Source organism: Polypterus senegalus, chromosome 12, assembly GCF_016835505.1.
Source record: "Polypterus senegalus isolate Bchr_013 chromosome 12, ASM1683550v1, whole genome shotgun sequence".
NCBI classification, from domain to species: domain Eukaryota; kingdom Metazoa; phylum Chordata; class Cladistia; order Polypteriformes; family Polypteridae; genus Polypterus; species Polypterus senegalus.
The window spans coordinates 24,248,474-24,270,713 of NC_053165.1; the positions used below are offsets into that span (position 1 = coordinate 24,248,474).

At 42.1% G+C, this 22,240-nt stretch overlaps 1 protein-coding gene across 1 annotated transcript; it reads left to right on the forward strand.

Annotated features, from left to right (window-relative positions):
* The first annotated feature begins 478 nt into the window (after positions 1-478).
* On the forward strand, positions 479-6,905 carry lsm3 (LSM3 homolog, U6 small nuclear RNA and mRNA degradation associated). Its single transcript, XM_039772474.1, has 4 exons — positions 479-663; positions 5,873-5,983; positions 6,144-6,239; positions 6,396-6,905. The coding sequence occupies exons 1-4, from the start codon at positions 643-645 to the stop codon at positions 6,474-6,476; spliced, it is 309 nt and encodes a 102-aa protein (XP_039628408.1). The 5' UTR covers positions 479-642; the 3' UTR covers positions 6,477-6,905.
* The last annotated feature ends 15,335 nt before the right edge of the window (positions 6,906-22,240 follow it).

Consider the following 22,240-nt stretch of genomic DNA (forward strand, 5'->3'; position numbering starts at 1 on the left):
AAATTGCGAGTGAATGCTTGAGCGCGCTGTACGATGCTTTGACGTCTCTTGTCTGCGATGCTCCCATGAAATTGGATTTTAAAACATTGAAAAAAGAGGGTCAAAATATAAACGAATGAGCCAATAACAAAAAAACTAAAGCATATTACATAAAAAGAGCGATTATGCATATACTGACATTAACAAACAATACCTCCATCGACTAGTAACAAGTGTCACGCGGAAACACTGACCCGCTGCTTTTGTTGGACAAGAAGACCAAACCATCTCCCGTAGGAGGCGGGGACAATAGGAACTGTGAGAAACATGATTGGTTGTTCAAAGTGGCAATTACAACCTAAACCAATCAACAAAGTTCATAAGCGCGGAGGCGGACCTAGCCTATAATTTAATGAACTAATCTCCCATTCACAATACTATAAAAATCTCAACAGAATAAATCAAATAGTTACTCGAGTTTTCACTATAATAGACAACGTTCAACTAAAGTGTAACTGTAATTTAAGAGTTTATTTAGCCCACGGACATTTTGATGATATCGCGACTTTGAATGATGGAATGATCGGACTCTGCTTACGTCAAAAATACGTTCCCATGGTGCTTTCTCTCCTCCTCGCGAGACGTTGTAGCTGCGTTTGAAAGATGGCGGATGAAATTGACCAGGTGAGATTTTACTTTAATATTTGAGGAGTTTTAAATTTAAACGAGCAGATATCTGCATTTTCCGCGATGCAAAAATATCACATTTTTTTCCAAATTAACTTCTCATCAGTAGGAAATGAGGAAAATGGATTTTTTTTGTGAAAGATCAAAACATATTAGTATTGAAACACACCGAGTCATATACTGTACATACTCTACATCTTACTATATATACATACACGAGAGCAGTATTTTGTCTCATGTCTGTTACAGTTTAGTATTAGATTCTTAATTTGAATATTAGATAATTTTGTTTTCGAATATTATTAGGGTTGCTTTATATATGTAATGAGAGATCTTTTGTCAAATTATTAGTAGTTGATGAAGCACTTGTCAAAGTTATGATTCAGTAATCTTTAAAATGTGAAATAAAAAAAAGCATACATTGATATCCGTGCGATGTACGCAGAACTGATCTTTTCCAAATAGGGTTACTTAGACCGGAGCCTAGCTGGTGCGACACAGTCGCCCCCGCCGCAGCAGCAGCCAAATGAGTTCCGATAGAAAATCGAGGAGCGCATGCGAATTCCACCTTGTAGGCAAACGAAATCCGGCCGATCGGAGACGATAAGGCTAACAGTACGCTGCCTAGTGTTAGTATGCACCCCAAAATAGTAACATCGACTTCCCAGAGAAGTGCAAAATATGAATGGACATTTCGAGCCACTTTACTGATTCAAACTACCCATTTAAGTGAATACATTGGTTTGAGTCATTTGCAGTCTGACGTATATGGGGAGTTCTGTGGGTTCCACTGATTGCATCACAAACATGAAATTTAGTAATTCATTCATCATTTTGGTATGTGAATATAAACATACAGCTAACTCCAGAATTATTGGCAGTTTTTATGAAAATTATCAAAATGAATGTATAAACAGAACCACAAAAAGAACTTTGTCCCCAGTTGGAAATTTGGCATACATGCAATGAGTTATAGCTTGTGCTTAAACAAATGGGTAGGCCTTATGCTTTTATTGTCATACAGATTTTTAGTACAAAATAAAGTTTTCCTTTAGTAACACACATTTCATAAAAATGAAGATTTCAAAAATATTGCCACCTCAAATTTCAGTACAGGGTTGTCCAGATCTAATTATGCAATTTTCATTATGTTATAACTTAAGTTTATCAATCCGAGCCTGTATCCAACTGAATGGAGGACAAGTGGGACATTACATGGAAAATCAGTGAATTAATTCAATGCAAGTCCATTTTCGTTTATTACAAGATATTTCGAACAATGCCTTTGTCTTGTAAGTTGCATAATTAGATCTGGACCACCCTATATTTAGTGGAGCATCACCTGGATAGAATGGCAGCACTTAACATCCTTCGACAGTGATTAGTAAGGTTGGAGAACTTAGACCCCTCTTTAACGCAGAACATTTCCAAACCATTAAGATTCATGGATTTTTTTTTTTCTCGTGTGAACTGCCCTCTTCATTTAAGACCACAGATTTTCAATTGGTTCAAGTATGGACACTAAGGGGGCCATTGCAAAACCTTCATTGTCTTGTTGGAAGACCCAACAACAGCCCAGTTTCAGCCTTTTGGCAAAGGCAAACAGATTTTTGGATAAAGTGCTGTGGTACTTAATTAAGTTCATTATGCTGCTGACCTTAACAAGAGCCACTGGACCATACAATAGGTAGCAAAGCAGCACCTAAGTATCCAAAGAACCACAACCATATTTTACCGTGGGTATAAGATAGCATTCATTGTATGCAGTCCCCTTTATTCGTCAAACATGATGATGGTGTGCCTGGCAGAAAAGATCAATTTTAGGGTCATTTGACTACAACACACACCATTTGTAACTCCAGTGTTGCTTGAGATTTTGGCATTTGTGTCTTGGTCTTAGTAAGGGCTTCTTTTGTGGAACTCGTTCAAAAAGCTTCTAGTTTTTGAGGTTGCATCTCACTGTTGATTTTGCAGCACTAAAACATCAACATTCAACTAAAGTTTTCAGTTTTGAAACTGATCTTTGGTTTCCTCTTTGTCCCACTTAGCATCCTCCTCACTGTGTGTGTGGGGGGGAAATCTATGGATAAATCCCCTTCCTGGCAAATATTCAATAGTCCCATGCTCTTCTTCTTCAAGGTGTACAAACACTGGTGTATCTTTCTGCCGCTGTTGTTCAGGTTTGTTTGTTTTGTTTTTGTTTCAAGTTCACATGGAAAATCTTAAGACTTGAACAGTCTACCTGAATATGGGCTATGGATTGGACTTTTCCAAATCTGGAAGTTTAATCGGATCTTAATTTGATTTCCCTGTTCTGGTTTAAAGTCACCAGCCTAACACTTGCCCTTGCAGCCCTCCACAATGCTCTCTCTAGCTATACATCTGGCCAGCTCCACCCTGCTCAGATTTTTTTTTTTCCGACTCAGCTTTGTTTTAAATAACTTTTTCAGACTTCATATAGTACCTTCAGATTCGGACCGTTACATAAACAGCGGAATGATCTGAAGCCAGAACTGTTGCAGCTAAACAAGAAGATCCAGCTGCATTCTCAGGCTCTAGCGCACACACTGCATTGTAATGGGAATAGTCCGACACCAATGCTACATTCTCCTGGGCTCCAGCCACAGATCTGCTTGTGTCCTGAAGGACTGCTGTGGATGAGCATCTTCCGTTAATCCCATCTATTTAAAGGCTGTGCATTCAGCTGTTTGTTCTGCATTGCACTCTGTTGATTGTAGTTCTCCCCTTCTGTTGCTTTCTTAATCTGTTAACATTTCATTCATTTTAAAATGTCTTTTTTTTTCTGTTTTATTCTTCGTTTAAATGTTTCTTTTATCTTGATTGATTTTGTTGTGCAGCACTTTGTCTTTTAAATGTGCTATATAAATAAACGTGACTTGACTTTTCAAACTTCTTTACTACGGCTATGATTATTATCACCAATAATTTCAAGTGAAAAAAAAAAATATATATATATATATATATATATATATATATATATATACAAAAAAAATTTTTTTTTTTTTTCCTCATTTGAGTGGAGAGCTCTTTTGTTTGGCCAATGCTGATGGATGACAAAAGGATTTTAACCACATATTTATACCCCAGTGAAATTGACATAGACAACAATAAAGTTCTAAAAACAATATTAAGGAACATTTCCCCCTAAGATGCAAATTCCTTTGGTTGTATTAATATCCTTATAGGGTGCTGATAATTTTGCCTCATACAGTATCTTTTGCAGCAATTATTTTTATTAAATGAATAGTTAGCAGTTTCTCCATACATTAATTAGAATCATTATATATATATATATATATATATATATATATATATATATATATATATATATATATATATATATATATTATTTATATGAATGTTTTGCTCTTTTTCTTGAGGGGCGCCAATACATCTGGAGTTGACTGTATGTATAATTATTTTTATATTTCATGTACTGTATATGTTCAATGTGTAAAAGGAGCAGGTTTCATGTTTTTAGCCCCTTCTCCCATAAGTTTGGTAAAAGCTGCCGCTGTCTAACTGACTGTCAATTTTGGCTAATGAAATCATCAAAAGTTGTCCCTGGTGAGTGTTGAGGCTTCGCTGAGCGCGGTCAGTTTTGACCGATAGCTGAAAATGACCAATCATATCATCAGAATAGCCCAGCAGACTCTGAGGGCTGTGCCAAAAGGTTTCTAGCACACATTAGATGTTCATTTCTAATAAAATTATGACTGTGCAGTTTTAATAACTATACTGGTAACTGCACATGAAAATCCAAATTATAAAGTATTTGTTTCATTTTTCTTTTCAGTTTTCATTTAGCTTTAATTTGTAGACTTTTTTAAGTGTTATTTTAGTTAATGTATTTTTTTCATAACCTGTTTTGTTTTGGTTTTCATTAACCGGCAATAATCTACTTAATTTCATACGTGTGTATTCAATTTCAATCCATTCGTTTCCTCCGCCTGTTTTTTCATTACAAACTTGGTGGGCCTTCCCTGCTCGCTTCGCTCGCCAACCCCCGGGCCTGCGCTACACGTTAGCCTCTTTGTGGTTCTGCCCCTCGCGTATGGGGATGCAGATGTACAATTTAAACAGATTATTATTTTCATGGGACTGGTTACATTTGCATAATAGAACTATTTTACATTACAGCGAGTAATTAACCATATTAAAAAATAGTAAAACATAATCATTTGAAAGTAAATTATGTTTCATGTTGCGTTAGAGTTATTCTTTGCATAATATGATTTCGTTCTGTTTGGCTTTGAAATTAACATGCAAATACTTTTTAAACTTTTACTGTAAAACTTCAGTTAAAATAATTTTTTGAATTAAATTTTTGTCAATATTACATTGAATTTTGATTCTGTGTTTGGACTTTCATCATGACAATGCAATGTATAACTGCCCTTGAGTGAATTTCATTTCTTTTTCTCTCTTACATAAAATTACTTTTTCGAATGTTTGGCTGTGAGATTTGTTCATTGTCTTTGCAAAAGCTATTCTAACAGGAAACTGTTAACATTTTAATACAGGTGGCATATCAAGATCTCCTTTGTTGTCTAATGTTATCCGTGGAAGATTTACTACATTACCTTTCTTGGATACATCTTTCTTTCAACAGTAATTTGGGCGGTGGAAGACCGGAGGGTGTTAACGGTTGTAGATATTCTTCGGGATATTGTATCACCACCAGCTGTTTCAGCATAGTCTATTGATACACATTTAACCAATTTTCCGTGTAACCAATTGACTTTTTTGTCGTTAATTCGTTTGACTTCATTGTTTTTTGGTACTAGGATTGTCCTTGTACTCATTTTTACTATTGATAATCCTTCTTTAATTGGGAATTTAAAGTCAGGAAAACATTAAAATTTATAAGCGCTGAGAGAGCAGGAACTGTGTCTGACAAAAGCGTTCACACCAATGAGAGGTGAGAGAACTGTGGACGTGGTTGAATATGAGAGCTGAGAGGAGGGTGTGACTTGAAAAAATCTTATAGCAAAAGTCTTGTGTCGTCCCAAGTTTTTTTTTAATATAATAACTACTTTACTTGTAAATTACATATTAAAAATGCTTTTATGTTGTAATAGCTACCCTTAAATTGGTTTGCAGAATTATGATATGTAGGAATTAAATAATATGGACATTGAAATTGAAAGAATCACACAAGAGTAACGCTAATTTTCCTCTTCAGCAACAGGCAGCTAATACTGTAGAAGAACCATTGGATCTCATCCGACTGAGCCTTGATGAACGTATTTATGTAAAAATGCGAAATGACAGAGAACTAAGAGGAAGGCTTCATGTAAGTAACATTATCTCAGACAACAGGTTGTTGGTGGCTGATAATAGACCCCTAGCAAGTATTATTGTTAATTAAAAACACAATGATTACAAAAATATAAATAAGGTTTCTTTTTTTTATTCTTGTTACATAATATTAATTTATCCTCTACTGTGTACAGGCTTATGATCAGCACTTAAACATGATATTGAGTGATGTTGAAGAAACTGTAACCACAATAGAGATTGATGAAGAAACGTACGAGGAAATTTATAAGGTAAATTCACTTGGTTCCAACATTTCTAGAACATTTAAGATATGATGTAAAATAACTAACTGGTTGGCCTTTTTCATTAAATAGCTTTTTATAGAAGCTTGTGTGAACCTTTACTTAGGCCTTTTTATTTAGCTGTCATTTTCTTCTCTTTTTCAGTCTACGAAAAGGAACATCCCGATGCTGTTTGTTAGAGGTGACGGAGTTGTCCTTGTAGCTCCGCCACTGAGAGTTGGTTAGAAATGGCTGTAGATTAAAACATCATGATGAGGATCATTTTTCATTTATTGTTTTTTGTAAATAAGCTTTATTGATTTTGTTTTTTTTATTTTAAGAGAAAACTTGGGTTTGTAAATTGATTTCTTTTTAATTTTAAAATTATGAAAAAAAGAAAACCCCAATAAATTCATAAACAACTATTTTCCTTTCTAGGAAGTAGAGGTAATAAGTGACTAATCTTGGTAAAATCGTGACTTTCTTAATTTTCTGTAAGCAGTTGTCATGATTTTGTGCCCCACTGGTTTGATTTTTCAAAATCTTGGAAGGCACATCACTTATATAATTATGTCTGTCCTTTTTGTACAGGATGGTTTTTCTTTGTGTTTTGTATATCAATTCACTGTAAAGAAATTGGAAAATAAACCATATTTTCTCTTGAACAGATGAACATTTCGATAGTTTAACATTGGTGTCATATTTAAGAAAGTAATACTTTGTGAAATGGAAGTTTGCACCTCACATGGTACATTTTAACAGTTGGTGTATTGCTGGCTGTTAAAATTAGTTTGGGAAATCATTTATGTGTATATTTAAAATATAAAAGGAAAATCAAATGAGTAAGTGTTTCCCTCTGGTGGGAGCGAAGTATTGTAGTGTGTTACCAGCTCATAAACAAAATATAATTCATGATCACTGAGCATATTAGCTTAATACAGGGATCTCAAACTGCAGTCCTGGAGGACCACCGTGACTGCAGGTTTTCACTCTAAATCTTTTCTTAATTAGTGACCTGTTTTTGCTGCTAATTAACTTCTGTTGAATTAATTTTAATTATCTTGTTCTTGAAGACTCGGACCCCTCAATTGTTTTTTTTTTTCCTTAATTAGCTGCCAAACAATAATGAGATAATAATGAGCCAAAACATGACCAGCAAACTTTGTCCATCACACAATATCTGAAAATAAAAAGGACGGAGGTCTTGTGAATGTTGATCTGCTCAGGGCCCCAAAACATTTTCACAGTGCTCTTAGAAAAGAGAAAATCAACAATTTCAGAAATGTATGCCATTGGACAATGAGAGCAGCAACAAACCATGGAATTGAAGAACGAGTTTAATTAACGAGAAGACGCTGCGCCTAATTAAGCAACTGGTTGAAGTGAAATTGGTTGGAGTTTGAGGCCCTGACTTAGTTGGTCTTCTGTTGGCTCACTTACTTCACATTTCATTTCTGTTTAAGGAAAGAAATGAAGCAATTCAGAGGAACGAGGAAGAAATTCTGGGGAGCAAATCTTAAAAAAAAAAAAAAAAAGTCAATAAAAATTAATACAAAAGTTAATTAGCAGCAAAAGCAGGTCACTAATTAAGAAAAGAATGAAAACCTGCAGCCACTGTGGTCCTCCAGCACCAGAGTTTGAAGCCCCTAGTCAGTCAGTCATTGTCCAGCCCGCTACATCCTAACACAGGGTCACGGGGGTCTGCTGGAGCCAATCCCAGCCAACACGGTGCAAGGCAGGAACAAACCCCGGGCAGGGCGCCAACCCACTGCAGTCTGTTGTATATAGAAGTGTTTATTGGGAACAACATTCATGTGTTTTTTGTTGCAGTGCATCCTAAACTGAATGGGTATGTCTTTTAAATGCAGTAGAGTCTCGCTTATCCTACCTTCACTTATCCAAAATTCCGTATTATCCGACGTCCCACCGCAAAAAAACAAGAAAACGCGTCAATCTGCAACAAGAACTTCAAGTTGCGAGTGTGAGCGTAGTCTAGTTTTTGTTGTTCCCGACTCTACCGCAGCTAATTGCAGTGGACCCTCGGTTTTCAAGAATAGTTCGTTCTGGAAATGTGCTCGTAGTCCAAAGCACTCGTACAGTATATCAATACGAATTTCCCTATAAAAAATAATGGAAACTCAAATGATTCATTCCACAACACAAAACTATTCATATAAAAATGATTAATACAAAATATAAAGTAAAAATACATAAAGCAAATTAACCCGCACTTTACCTTTGAAAAGAATCATGGCTGGTGTGAGTGAGTTTCTAAACTCTTGTGGGATTCCACCCAACGGGGACGACACACGGAAGAGCATCCCAAAGCAATCGCAGTCTCGCAGCGCTGTAGCAGTTCGCCGTAAAAGCAAATCCGAAAAGATCGTGGACGTGCTATAAGCGCCTGCCATCGACGGGTGATACAAGGAACATTATAAATGCACAGGGCACAGTGCTACTTTCCCCCATCCCTGCCTGACGGCTGTGTCTGCGTATAGGAGAATGGCAGATCCCCCTACGATAAATAACCTCGCTGTTGCTGTTTCAAGCTTAATAAAGCTGGTGTTGCTAAAAGTACTGAGACTCTGCTTCGAGTTTTCGGGTGCAAGACGGGGACTCGCACGTCACAGCACAAACACACACACACAGTCACAATGCTGTGTGTAAACCGTATACACTTGTACGGATGTTGACTATATGAGTGACGGAGTTAAGGTTCAAGAAACTGCAATTAATTACATTGAGCAACAAGAAGAAGCTACCGGAATCGACATAATAATGCGGCAAAGATGGTGAGACTTGACAGCGAAGAAATGGCACTCGTCAGGAAAGCAGACTGCAGATCAAAAATGTCTTTAAATCATCACAGGACTGAACTTTACAGTACATACTGTATTTAACTCCAGACAATTCTGTAAGTTCATTTATTCAGTTGTTTTGTTGTAAAACATGATTATTAGGTTCGTAATGTGTAAAGTTATAACATAGTTTGACGTTTAATGGGCTTTTTTTTAACACCTGCCATTATCCAACATTTTCGCTTATCCGACGTTCTGCCGGCCTGTTTATGTCGGATAAGCGAGACTCTACTGTAATTTCATTGATCTGCACCAGAATCCTTCCATGCAAGAAAATTGGTGTGCTGAATCTATTTTTGAAAATTGAATTTTTCAACCACAGACCATTTCTGTGAGAAATCCAATTCAGTGAAAAACACCGTTTTGAGAAAAAAAAAAAAAAACACCCATGATTTCCATCCATTTTCCACAGGGTCACGGGGGTCAGCTGGAGCCAATCCCAGCCAACACAGGGCGCAAGGCAGGAACAAATCCTGGGCAGGGCTCCAACCCACTACAGGACACACACACCTACACACCAAGCACACACTAGGGCCAATTTAGAATCACCAATCCACCTAACCTGCATGTCTGTGGACTGTGGGAGGAAACCCACGCAGACACGGGAAGAACATGTAAACTCCACGCAGGGAGGACCCAGGAAGTGAACCCAGGTCTCCTAACTGCAAGGCAGCAGCGCTACCACCGTGCCGCCCCTCCCATGATTTTATTATTTTAAATGTATTTGTTTTATGGCTTAAGTATTTTTCATGCACAAAATATTACTTATATATTTTGAGATGAAAAATGGCATTATACTTGTTGTTAATGTTAATTGAGGTGAAAATGACCTAACATCTAGTGTCTTGTTACACTGTTTTTGCTTTCATTCAGTATTTTTTCTTTTCTTTTCTGTCCTTCAAAATAGCCAGAAAGTTATATTAAGAAGGTTAGAAAGATTTTTTTTGTATTGATCAAAAGTCAGAAAGTTGCAGTTTAAATGTGTTTTACAGAAAAGCACAAGGTTGGGTTGCTCCATCCATTATCTTGACAAGGTAACGAACGGATAAGCAAACAGTAAAAGAATACGCTGGCTTTGTTTGAAGGGGGCAGGGGGGGACGTGTGCCACAATCTTCTTGGGAATGCAAATGCAGAATACCAAAAGGAACAAGCTGAGGAGGCCTACCTGATGCTTGGGTGCAACATGTCTTTAAATATCAATTTCTTACACGGTCATTAGGATTTTTATTTCCTAAGAACACAGGAGCGGTCTCTGATGAACATGAGGAGGGGTTCCACCAGGCCATCACTTAAATGGAGAGACGTTAAAGTGGAATGTGGAGCGAGTCTACGCTTGCAGACATCTTCTGGTCAGTCTGCCATAAAACACCTGCAGACGTTCAGAAGGAAACCAAAAAGATCAAGTGACTACTTTTTGCACGTAATAGAGAGATGATGCTTTATTTGTCCCCAAAGAGCAATTCAAATTTTACAGAAACTCAAAAAGAATTGCATATAATAAAATTAATGTCCCTAGAGCCGACGGACATAAGCACTGAATGTTAAATGGCAATGAGCTAAACGTACCATAGTACTGGTGCCCACAGTGTTTGAGCAGCCAATTGCAATGACCTGCCAAAGTCACAAATTAGCTGTTGGGTTATAGTGTGAACTTTATAGTATAATAAATTACCTGTGATGAGCAACAAAGTACATCAGTTCTTCAATGAAGATGACGACATAAACCTCGGCTAAGGTGTCTGATTGCTGTGCTGCTCTGCCTTCGAAAAATCGACCAGAACTCTGCTGGAGAGACAGACAAGTGATGCGCCATAACTGGCCGATATCTCCATGTCTGTTCACATTAGGGTTTCTGAAGATGACCTGAGTGCAGTGGATTCAAAAAGAACTCGGACCCCTTCACTTGCTGCATACTTTATTGCGTTGTAGATTTATTATTATTATTTGTAAATGTGTAGCATTGCCATTTTCACCCATCAGTCTACATTCAATATCCATCCATTTCCCAACCCGCTGAGGGTCACGGGGCCAATCCCAGCCAACACAGGGCACAAGGCAGGAACCAATCCAACCCACCGCAGGACGCACACGAACACACCAAGCATCCCATTATGACAAAGTGGAAACGTTTTCAGAAAGGTTTGCAAATTTCTTAAAAATTAGCTCCACCACTGATGGGTGAGTGGTCTTCTCTTGTTGGTCAAATGTCGTATGTTCTAAAACAGTGGTTCCCAAACTCGGTCCTGCGGACACGGACACCCTGAGGCTGTAAGTTTTTGTTACAACCAAATTCTCTTTTTAATTGGCCTGCTACTCTAATTAAGTGAATTGTTATCTCTCAAATTCTGTGTGTTGGGGTCAATGAAGAACTTACAAAGTTAGTGAGTGTGTTAATGCATTTTAATAAAAATTAAGCAGCTGTAAGTGGGTAATGTATTTTTTTTTTTTACTTTTTATTTATTTTATTAACTACATTTAAATTAATTAACTAATTTAATTTTATTATTGACTAAGCAGTTGCAGCCTTTCATCATTTAGTGTTGTTGTCCCTGGGTGTCTGTTTGCTTGTTTTTGTCACTATTAGGATACAATGAAGGGAGCAGACTACACAGAATTAAGAGAAAATAACAGGAAAACAACAAAGACAAGTTAAGCATTTAAAGCTATAGCAAAAAATAGAAATATTTCTACATGTCTTATAATGTAAAAAAAAAAGTCATATATTGAAGAGATAAAAAAGCAGCTAAATAAATGAGATCAGTTATTATAACTTATTGTAATTCTGAACTTGGAACAAAAATTTGCAGCTACGGGGGGTCCCTGGGACCGAGTTTGGGAACAACTGTTCTAAAATAAATAAATAAATGGTGTCCAAACTGGCAGATCTGGGACTCCCATCACTCACCTGCAGTTGGATACTGGACTTCCTGTCTGGTCGCTCCCAGAGGCTCAGGCTGGGTCCCGACACCTCCACTGCTCTCAGCCTCAACACCGGGACACCACAGGGTCGTGTGCTCAGCCCACTCCTCTACACAATCTACACATATGACTGTGTCCCCACTCACCACAGCAACAAGATCATAAAGTTCGCGGATGACATCATCTCGGGCAAGGAGGGTGAGCTGGCATACAGGGACGAGGTGGAGTGGCTGTCAGAGTGGTGCAGAGTCAATAACCTGCTTCTCAACACCACAAAAATGAAGGAGCTTGTTATTGACTTTAGATAAAAACAAAACTGACATCCAGCCACACATCATTGGCAGAGCCTGTGTGGAGAGGGTCCCGGTGTTCAGGTTTCTGGGCATTGAGCTGGAGGATGACCTGACCTGGAGCACCAACACCAAGGAGCTGCTGAAGAAGGCACAACAGAGACTGCATTTTCTGAGAATCCTCAGAAAGAACAATCTCCCCAACAATCTGCTCCTTGCTTTTTATCACTATTCCATTGAGAGTGTGCTCACGTACGGACTGTGTGTGTGTGTGGTACGACAGCTGCACATCCTCAGAAAGGAAATCGCTCCACAGGGTCATCAGGACAGAGGAGAGAACAACTGGTTGTACCCTCCCCACTCTGGAACAAAACTACACCTCCCGATGCTGCAAAAAAGCAATACAGTAGACATTTCACAGGATTCAACACATCCCAGTAACTGCCTCGTCCAACTTTTGCCATCGGGCAAGAGATACAGAGCAATGAAAACCTGGACAAACCGCCTTAAAAGTAGCTTTTATCCAAGAGCAATCATGACCCTGAACTCAAATAAAACTGCTCCATATCATTCTCCCAATGTACAATATAGAGCTTAAGTCAACCAGTGCAATTTATATATATATAATAAGTGCAATTTGTATATATTTGTAATGTACTTTTATTACTATTCAGTCTGTTATTATTTTCTCTCTTCTTGTCTTTTTAGCTCTTATGCCTCACACTGAGTCGAATGCACCTTCAATTTCGTTGTTCCTTTATTAAAAGTGACAATGACAATAAAGATCTATCTATCTATCTATCTATCTATCTATCTATCTATCTATCTATCTATCTATCTAATCTGATATAGTACCTTTTATATCTATCTATCTATCTATCTATCTATCTATCTATCTATCTATCTATCTATCTATCTATCTAAATAAATAAATAAATACATAGAAAAAGAAAGAACCTGAAGTGTTTATAATAACCAGAAGATGGTGCTGATACTCCACTAAAGCATTGGATAGGCGGTCACATGACTTCAGATATTTTACTGGCTGGGGGTAAGACTTTGGATGACACCCGGAGAGCGGCCGGGAGGACAGCCGGCACTTCCGTCACACTGGGGCGTGGCCAAGGGAGGAACGCCGGGAACACCTAGGTGCTCATCCGGGAACTGTATAAAAGGGGCCGTCTCCATTCATTCAGGGCTGGAGTCGGGAGGAGGAAGGACGAAGCACAGAGGAGGTGTGGAGGTGGGCCGAAGAGAGGCATTTGTGGCCAGGAGTGAGTATTTAGGGGGTTTTTGTGCACGTGACTGGGTCTGTGTGACCATTGAAATACATGTAAATAGTGTAAATTAAACGTGTGGTGGTGATTACAACATGTCCGTCTGTCTGTGTCCGGGCCTAGTCCACATTTGGCGTAGTCGGCAGGATTCTAACCTGCGCGGGGACCTGTGTTAAGAAATCTTGTTGTGGACGGCCCGGCGCAGCAGGGGCCCCCACCCACGTACCGCGGGTGCTGCGTGCACACAGCCCCGCAGGGTAAAGGAACCCTGCCGGACCGCCAGGGGTCCTCAGGAAGGCCATATTTCCCTGATGTGGGCGGGCGGCATGCCTACCAGGAGTGCAGCGGTCTCCGACGAGCGCGCCATTGCTGGAGGCGCCCGGGACGGCATGGCGTCAAGAGAGGTCACGTCGAGGATGTGTCCTCGGTTGGACGAGTCCGGGGAGGTGAGTTCCCTGCCTAGTGGCAGCCGGGTCGTGGGGGCCAGGTGTGTTTTCTTCTTTACAGGCAGGGACTTCCCGGATCCGCATCAGTGGCGGGCGCATGCCGGTCTGCGGGGCTCTGACAGCACGGCGGCAGCTGCGAGGGCTGCGGAGGAGGAGACGCTGCAGCTCGAGAGGCACTGGCAACAACACGGCTGCCGGCAAGCATGTCGCTGCCGCAGAAGGGGACGCAAGATGGCCGCGGACCAGAAGTCCCTCCCCCTGACAGGCACGCGATTGGACGATGTGTCTTGCGTGCCTGCCAATGACCGTAGAGAGGCAGGCCCAAGGAATGTCCATCACAGGCAGGGGGGAGTCCCGATTGGGCCAGAGAAGGAGGCCCACAGGAAGTTGTCGGCGTCGGAGACTGACGAACAGGTAGGCTCCGCGCCGGCTGAATGCCTGTATTTGCCAGCTGCTCTGACGGAGCTGGAGGCGTGCCTTTGGCCCGCGGAGCAGTCTTTGTTGCAGATGCTACGTGCTATCTGGGCTGAAGTGCTGGTACTGGAGAGGAAGGCGCTCGCGGCGCTAAAGGCGTTTCAATCGACAACGGGACGGCGCAATGCTGGAATCTCCAGCCGGAGGGGTACGGCGGAGACGGTGAGTACAGCCGACTCCGTACAGCATGCAGGAGGGTCTGCTGAACATGGCTGTGATGCCAAAGATCAGCTTCGAGTAAGCAGCCCTCCGACAGGAGGTACGGCGCCGCGGGCTATATGCGCGGTGAGGGGGGAGTCCGTGAGGACACTGAATGGACACAGGCTGCTAAGTGCCCCAAGTCCTAGCGCCCTCCGCCCCGAGTCGGCTGTGGTCTCGCGCCGCACTGTCGGGACGCAGACGGGAAAGAGGTGCTTTCTTTTTCATAAGGAGTCTCAAACCGTCATGGCGTCCCAGAGTGAAAGGAGGAATAAGAGGCTGGGTGCTGATTCCTCCGATATGTTGGGACGCGGTGCTGGGTGCACGCGTCCGGGTGCTGGCAATCGCTGAGGCCGGCGGAGAGAGCGCAGGCGGTGGCGGCGGTTCCACCATCAAGAGGGACAAGGAAGCCGCAAAGAGGGTGCCAAACAGGCAAGTGCCGGGGTGCCGAATGGAGGGGGGAACACTGCCAGTGCGTAGCACAGGAAGGGTGCCTAGGCAGCGGTTCTGCCCCTGTGTTCTCTATTGCAGGGATGGACCCCGGGCGAGCAGTAGGACCCCCTTCGTTGGGGACCTGCCCTCAGATGTCGGACCGTCTGTTGAAGGATCTCTCTGCTGGTGTGCGGGTGCCACCACGGCTGGAGGAGGCTGCAGGGGAGTGAGTGACTCCGACCAAAAGGGCCTTGGAGTGGGTGCCGAACGAGGGGGTGCCGGTAAGAGGGGGGAGTGCAACCTGTGCAAGGCTCAGGGGAGCACCAAGTGGTGGTGCTCAGGCCGCGTCTCCGCCCCTATCCCTGCTTGGAGAGCGGGACTGGACCCCGGCTGTCCTGGAGTAGGACCCGCTTCGGGGCTGTGCTGCCCTTGCGGGACAGGTCGCTCTTTCCCCCGAGTGGTCTTTGCTGGCTGTGGGGCACTGTCAGGGATGCCAGGGGCAACGACCCGGCCGGGACGCCGTTAGGGGCTGGGCTTCCATGCCCCTAACCCGAGGCCCCCAACATAACCAGGACGGACGCCCCCTCGCGGTCTGGAGGAGGCACAATATACTTATATATAGTATATAAGAGAGTATATAAGAGAGGTCCACAAACCAATGCAATATATTCAGGAACGACTTTATATATTCTGACACTGACTTTATATATTCAGGAATGACTTTATATATTCTGACACTGACTTTATATATTCAGGAATGACTTTATATATTCTGACACTGACTTTATATATTTAGGAATGACTTTATATATTCTGATGCTGACTTTTTATATTCAGAAAATCATTGTATTTGCCTATTTGGTACCTTATACCACCAAGAGGCAGTCCAGTGCCCCAAACACCAGACACACACACAGGCTTGGATGTAAGTGCTGCAAGCAAAGGCTTTTATTCAGTGTAAACCTTTTCTCAGGTAGAGTTTCCCACACCACCAACACACTACATTAAGCACAGAGCAACTCTTTGTCTTTTCTTTTTACTTTCTGTCCCTGTCTCCCCCACTCCTCCTGGCAAGCTTCATCCTCCTCCTCCCGACTCGAGCTCCTAGAGCTGTGGCGGGCAGCACCTTCAATGTTATCACCAGAAGTGCTGATGGGCGTCTCAAAGGCTTGGCCTCGGAGCATTTCTTGGTAAGGCGGGAGCCCCATGAAGTAGGGCTTGCTAGTCCCCACAGCACCCCCTGGCAGCACCCATGGAACCCAAAAGAGCTGAGCCAAAGATCTCCAATTCCCAGGATGTCCTGTTAGAATCTGGGATGCAGCTACAACCCAGTGTGGCTGCCATCCAGTATTCTGGGTGAGATAGTGCCCTGTGCATTTTGTCTCCCACTGTCCTTCCACACTGAGGATGGCCTGGCAGTGTAAGGTTCTCAGCCTTCCCTCACTAAATATATATATAATAGGTTTTTATACTGTATATACAGGTACACTGCATATGTAGTCACACGTGTGCACTTGGGAGGCAACTTAAGGGCTCAGGAGATAGTAATTGCCTGCCGAACCAGGGGTTGGCACTGTTGCTAAAGCCTTCTCTCTTCCTCTTTCTGCAAAACAGAAGACTGACAGCCAATCCATCTCTGACATCACTTTCATTGTCCAGCCTTGTGGACCCGTCCCTTCCTGCCTGGAGGCCGTATGAGCAGCAGTTCAACTAACTTTGAGTTAGTTCTGTTTTGAACTTTCATCTGAAAAGACATTTCCACCAAATGTTGCGCGCTTCTTGTTTTGCTATGTCTCCTTTTACTATACACATTGTCATGCATGGGTGTCAGACTCCTCTGAGGGCTTGGTAAAGGTATGTACCTTCAGTCACCCACTGACTTTATCCTGTTTCTCTTCTTTGCTCACAGCTCCAAGAAACCATCCAATAAGGGCATTTAGCCCTACTCCTTCCAGTGGTTTCACCATAAAGGACAGGCAGCCTAAAGACAGGCGTCTTTTGGAAGACCAGAGCAAGCCACAGAGTGGAGGAGAAACCCCAGACGGGGGAACAGGGCATTTGCTCATTTTTAATTTCTTTTTTTATGTTTAGTTTACTTTGTCTGGCCACAAATAAAAGAGACGGCCCAGCTGGTGTCTGTAACTTTTGAATGATTCCAGTCTGTCCTTCCATCAACAGATGTAATGTACCTGTATATGAACCCGTATCTATCTTGAAGTATGTTTCTGAAGCAGCGCAAATCCTATATCTTCAGATTGGTATTATTTCCCTGAATGACATCCCATAATATGTTTTTTTGGCAACCAAAACAAAATTCCAAAAGTAAAAAAATAAAATATTTTGTTCCAGGAAGAATTACTGCTCAGCAGTGAATTATAATGCCATCTTAGGTTATATAATGCTTTGCCTGTAACAGGAGACTGTGAAAATGGAAATGAAATGAAAATATCTGTCCCCAGAGGAATTCAAAATGAAGGAAGTTCATAATCTGTAATTTTTTTCTTGCCATTTCTTTCCAGCTTGAAATTTTACATATGAACTTTAGCTGAAATGTGTCAAAAAGATCTTCTACTCCTTCTTTAGAAATGCAATGTTTTGAATGGTCTGGTCAGCATTCAGCAGCCTTTACTAAAGGTAACAGAATAAAATTAAACTGTTTAATCCAAGTGTAAATATTAGGGGCAGATGTCCTTTGGGTTCTTCAAGAGGTCACTGTTTGGGGAGGATCACCCTGCAGTGCTCCTGATGACCAATGCAGCAACACTGTAAGTATGTCTGGGTCCAGTTTAAAAGAAGCCCACCACATGGGGGAGTCAGAGTCGGGAGGCAGCAGGCAACACTCACTTGGAGGAAGGAAGGAGTCTTATGTAATTGTGTATTTGGGCTGTGATCATGAGGAAACATGCTGGTGACAAATAAAGTCCTTTATTTGAACCCAGGACTGTGCTGGGTGATACTGTGTTTATGGTTTAGGGCTCAGTGGTGCCCCCTTGTTCAGAATAATAGTGGGCTTGAGTTTATCCCAATAGTACTGGGTTAGTGCCAGTTACCATAACATTCATGTCTTTAAAGATGTGGAATTAAAACTGAGCATCTGGAGGAAAATGATGCAGACTACTGTGCTACTGTGCAATCTGCATTAAAATGGTGTTTAAAGGAATTGTATTCATTAATGGGAGGCATGTGTGGTGCTGCGTGGTAGGGGTCCGTGGTGTTGCAGCATTTTAGATATAAAAATCTGTGCAGATCAGACTAGGGGGTGCAGGTGTGAGCTGATTGGTTGTCAACCTGTAGACGCGATCAGCTCAGCTATACCCCACTGATACTTGGTGGGTCATTAGGCTGAGAACCTGCACCCACAAGATGCGAAGAGTTGGAGAAGGAAAGAGAAAGAGGGAACAAATGGAAGCAGTGAAGGAAATCAAAGAAGTATGGCAAAGAAAATGAGTGGGTGGAGCCGGTATTGAAAATCAGTCTGGGGAAACCCCACAGAGGAACTTGGTAAGAGGAGATCTAGAGGTGGACCAGATGGCTCCTGCTTCATAGTGCAGAGCAGGCACAACCTTGGGGTCCCGTGAACGGGGATGAAGATGGGCTAAGCACGTCCTGAGATGGGAGTCGGGAGTGGACTGCTTTCACCGACATCTCAGCCCCACTAAGTCTACCTGGAAGATGGGTGAGTGGGGCAACAATGGAAAGTGAGATAGAGAGAACACTGGGAACGGTGGTGCAGTAAGGAGACCTGGGTTCGCTTTCTGGGTCCTCCCTGCGTGGAGTTTGCATGTTCTCCCCATGTCTGTGTGGGTTTCCTCCAGGTGCTCCGGTTTCATCCCACAGACCAAAGACATGCAGGTTAGGTGCATTGACAATCCTAAATTGTCCCTGGTGTGTGCTTGGTGTGTGGATGTGTGTGTGTCCTGCAGTGGGCTGGCACCCTGTCTGATTTGTTCCTGCCTTGCGCCCTATATTGGCTCCAGCAGACCCCTGTTACCCTGTGTTAGGATATAGCAGGTTGGAGAATGACCGACTGACTTATTGTGATTTATTTGACTTTTTAACTTACTCGCAAGCACTGAATATAATGGGATAACATATTTATTTGGATTATTTATTAATGAAGAACTGCACTGCACTTTGATTTGGACATTCTGTTGCTGCATAAGTGTGTCCTCATTGCCCTCATGAATATCGATGACCCGGGTTCAGGATTAAGCCAAGACCTGCGGGCAACACGGGAATCAAAGGAAGGTAGTATGTTGGTTAGCACTGCCACCTCACACCTATAGGAGATTTGCTCTAAGCTCTAAATCCAGGCTTGGTCAATGTGTAGGTCTCTGCAGGTTTTCTTCATGTTAATGTATGCATTATTAATTGTTTAAAGCAGAGGCTTTTAAGAAATTATTCTATAAATAATATTGTTATCTTATATATAAACGTCTACGCGTGGAAGTGTGTGTGTCTGTCCGGCCCAGAAGTGAGAGGTGGAGTTGTGGTAAGGGCTCCACCTCCGAGGAAACAGAAACCTGCTCAGCCACTAATAAGACAAGCGGGGCGAGCATGCCGGCAAAACGAAACCTCCAAAGAAAGACAAAGTCTGTTAGCCGCTAACATCGGCAAAACGGCATCCCTTTTACTTTTCCTCCTGTTGCTAATAACAGAAGTGATGCGAGCATGTCGGCAAAACGAAACCTCCTAGGAGAGAGATGCCCAGAGTAGTTCTTTACAATTACCTGATATCTCTACATTTCATTTTTTTTTCTGACGATTTCAGTAGTTTCCAGGACCCCACACTTTTTATGGCACAGGCTTGCGATTCTGGCAACTGCCTCTTTAAACACCAAACCATGCTTTTTTCCTTCACTGTTGAAGTTTTACCATTTAAAGAGAGAATATAGTAATTGGATAAAATGAAAAAAATTACAGCTTTAGGCAGCAATAAAAGACATGTTGCCTTGGGTGGGCATTTCTTTACTCTACCATTCCCTATGAAGCCATTAAATTGCATCTTTTGTCTATGTCCGCTTTTCCTGCACTACAGAGCTTGCCAATTCACAATTGATAAGAGACCTTCAATCTATAATAATAAAAGGCAAAGCCCTGACTGACTGACTGACTGACTGACTGACTGACTGACTGACTGACTGACTGATTCATCACTAATTCTCCAACTTCCCATGTAGGTAGAAAGCTGAAATTTGGCAGGCTTATTCCTTACAGCTTACTTACAAAAGTTAAGCACGTAAGTTACACGTAACGGTCATAACGGTCGACAACGCCCACCATGTTGAACTTTCGTTTTTATGGCTCCATCTTCATGAAATTTGGTAGGCGGCTTCCCTGCACTAACAGAAACCGATCTACATACTTATTTCGATGGTATGACGCCACTGTCGGCCGTCATATTGAACTTTCCAACGTCACCAATTTTCAAACTTTCCGTGTAGGTAGAAGGCTGACCCCATCTTCACGAAATTTGGTAGGTGGCTTCCCTGCGCTAACCAAAACCGACGTACGTACTTATTTCAGTGGTATGACGCCACTGTCGGCCGCCATATTGAATTTTCCAAACGTCACTAATTCTCCAACTTCCCGTGTAGGTAGAAGGCTGAAATTTGGTACTTATTTCGGTGGTATGATGCCACTGTCGGCCGCCATATTGAACTTTTAACGGAAACCGATGTCCATACTTATTTCGTTGGTATAACACCACTGTCGGCCGTCATATTGAACTTTCCAACGTCACTAATTCTCCAACTTCCCGTGTAGGTAGAAGGCTGAAATTTGGCAGGCCCATTCCTTACAGCTTACTTACAGCAATTAAACAGGTTTCATTTCGAAATTCTACGCGTAGCGGTCATAACGGTCAACAACGTCCGCCAAGTTGAACTTTCTTATTTACGGACCCATCTTCACGAAATTTGGCAGACGGCTTCCCTGCACTAACCGAAACCAATGTACGTACTTATTTCGGTGGTATGATGCCACTGTCGGCCGCCATATTGAACTTTCCAACGGTCTTTGTTACTTATGGGCCCATCTTCAAGAAATTTGGAACACAGGTTCCCAACGCTAACTGAATCCTATTTACGTACATATATATGTCCATAGCCTGCAGCTCGGTCACCGTGTGAGGCGGCGTTGGGTCCCCCATCCCAACGTCTCCCACATTGTTGGCTGCCTGCCTATACAAGGCCGTCCGTCGTTCCGGTCTCTACATTCCCTTCCTTGTTTCGCCACTGGATTCACGTCTCCCTACTGATAACTACAGCCTTTTTGTTTAATCCACCGCTTCTCCGCTGTTTTATTGTTTGTTTATTACAATTATAGTTATTGTGTGGGTATTTTACACTTACTTTACATTGCTCAGGTACCCATTTCCTTTATCATTCCAATCCCCATTACCATGTCTATCGAGATGATCACTATCTATCAAAGAACTGTCACTTACTGAGTGGTTTCCATGCCCAGAGATGGCACCTACCTTTTCCATTCTCTTTGTTACATACTGCACGGCCGTAACAGGCTCACTCTTGATATCCGGAGGAACATTGTGTCTTATGTATTGAATGACTGGGACAGGTTCAAGGTGTGGACTGATGACGGTACAGGAGATAATTATACTACACAGGAGCACTAGAAGAGTGAAATACTTAAGCCCTTCACCTTTGGTTCTGCATGTGAGTTGATGGCTGCCGCTGAATTGTTCAGTTGTCGCTTTCAAGTGTACCGAAATGGCCAAATATTTTACACCTTTCGACAACTGCCAGTGCCTCTTAAACATCTTAGATTCACAGGTGACGATTTCAGTAGTGGACACTTTGATGTTTATGAATATTTAAACTCTCAAAAGCTGGATGTGATTTTATCGCTGAAACCCGTTGTGTGCTTAGAAAGCTTGACAGATGCCGAATGTCACTTCAATACAAGTCCTGCAAATACTAACGTAATTGAAACAAACCATGAAACTCAAACCGATTATGACAGCAGTAATCCAAGCTGTGAGATTTGAAACAAGATTACTGTTCACATGGCCGACTGTACGTTACATGCTCAAGAGTAAGCTCAGCGCACAGCTTGGTCATATTACAACCGGAGGGCCGAAATTACAATGTGGT

Bases quoted from the DNA above. Each gene is read 5' to 3' on its own strand.
- lsm3 (XM_039772474.1), top strand. From the start codon at position 643: ATGGCGGATGAAATTGACCAG. The intron at 5,984-6,143 runs GTAAGTAACATT...TACTGTGTACAG, and splicing joins AACTAAGAGGAAGGCTTCAT to GCTTATGATCAGCACTTAAA. The intron at 6,240-6,395 runs GTAAATTCACTT...TCTCTTTTTCAG, and splicing joins CGTACGAGGAAATTTATAAG to TCTACGAAAAGGAACATCCC.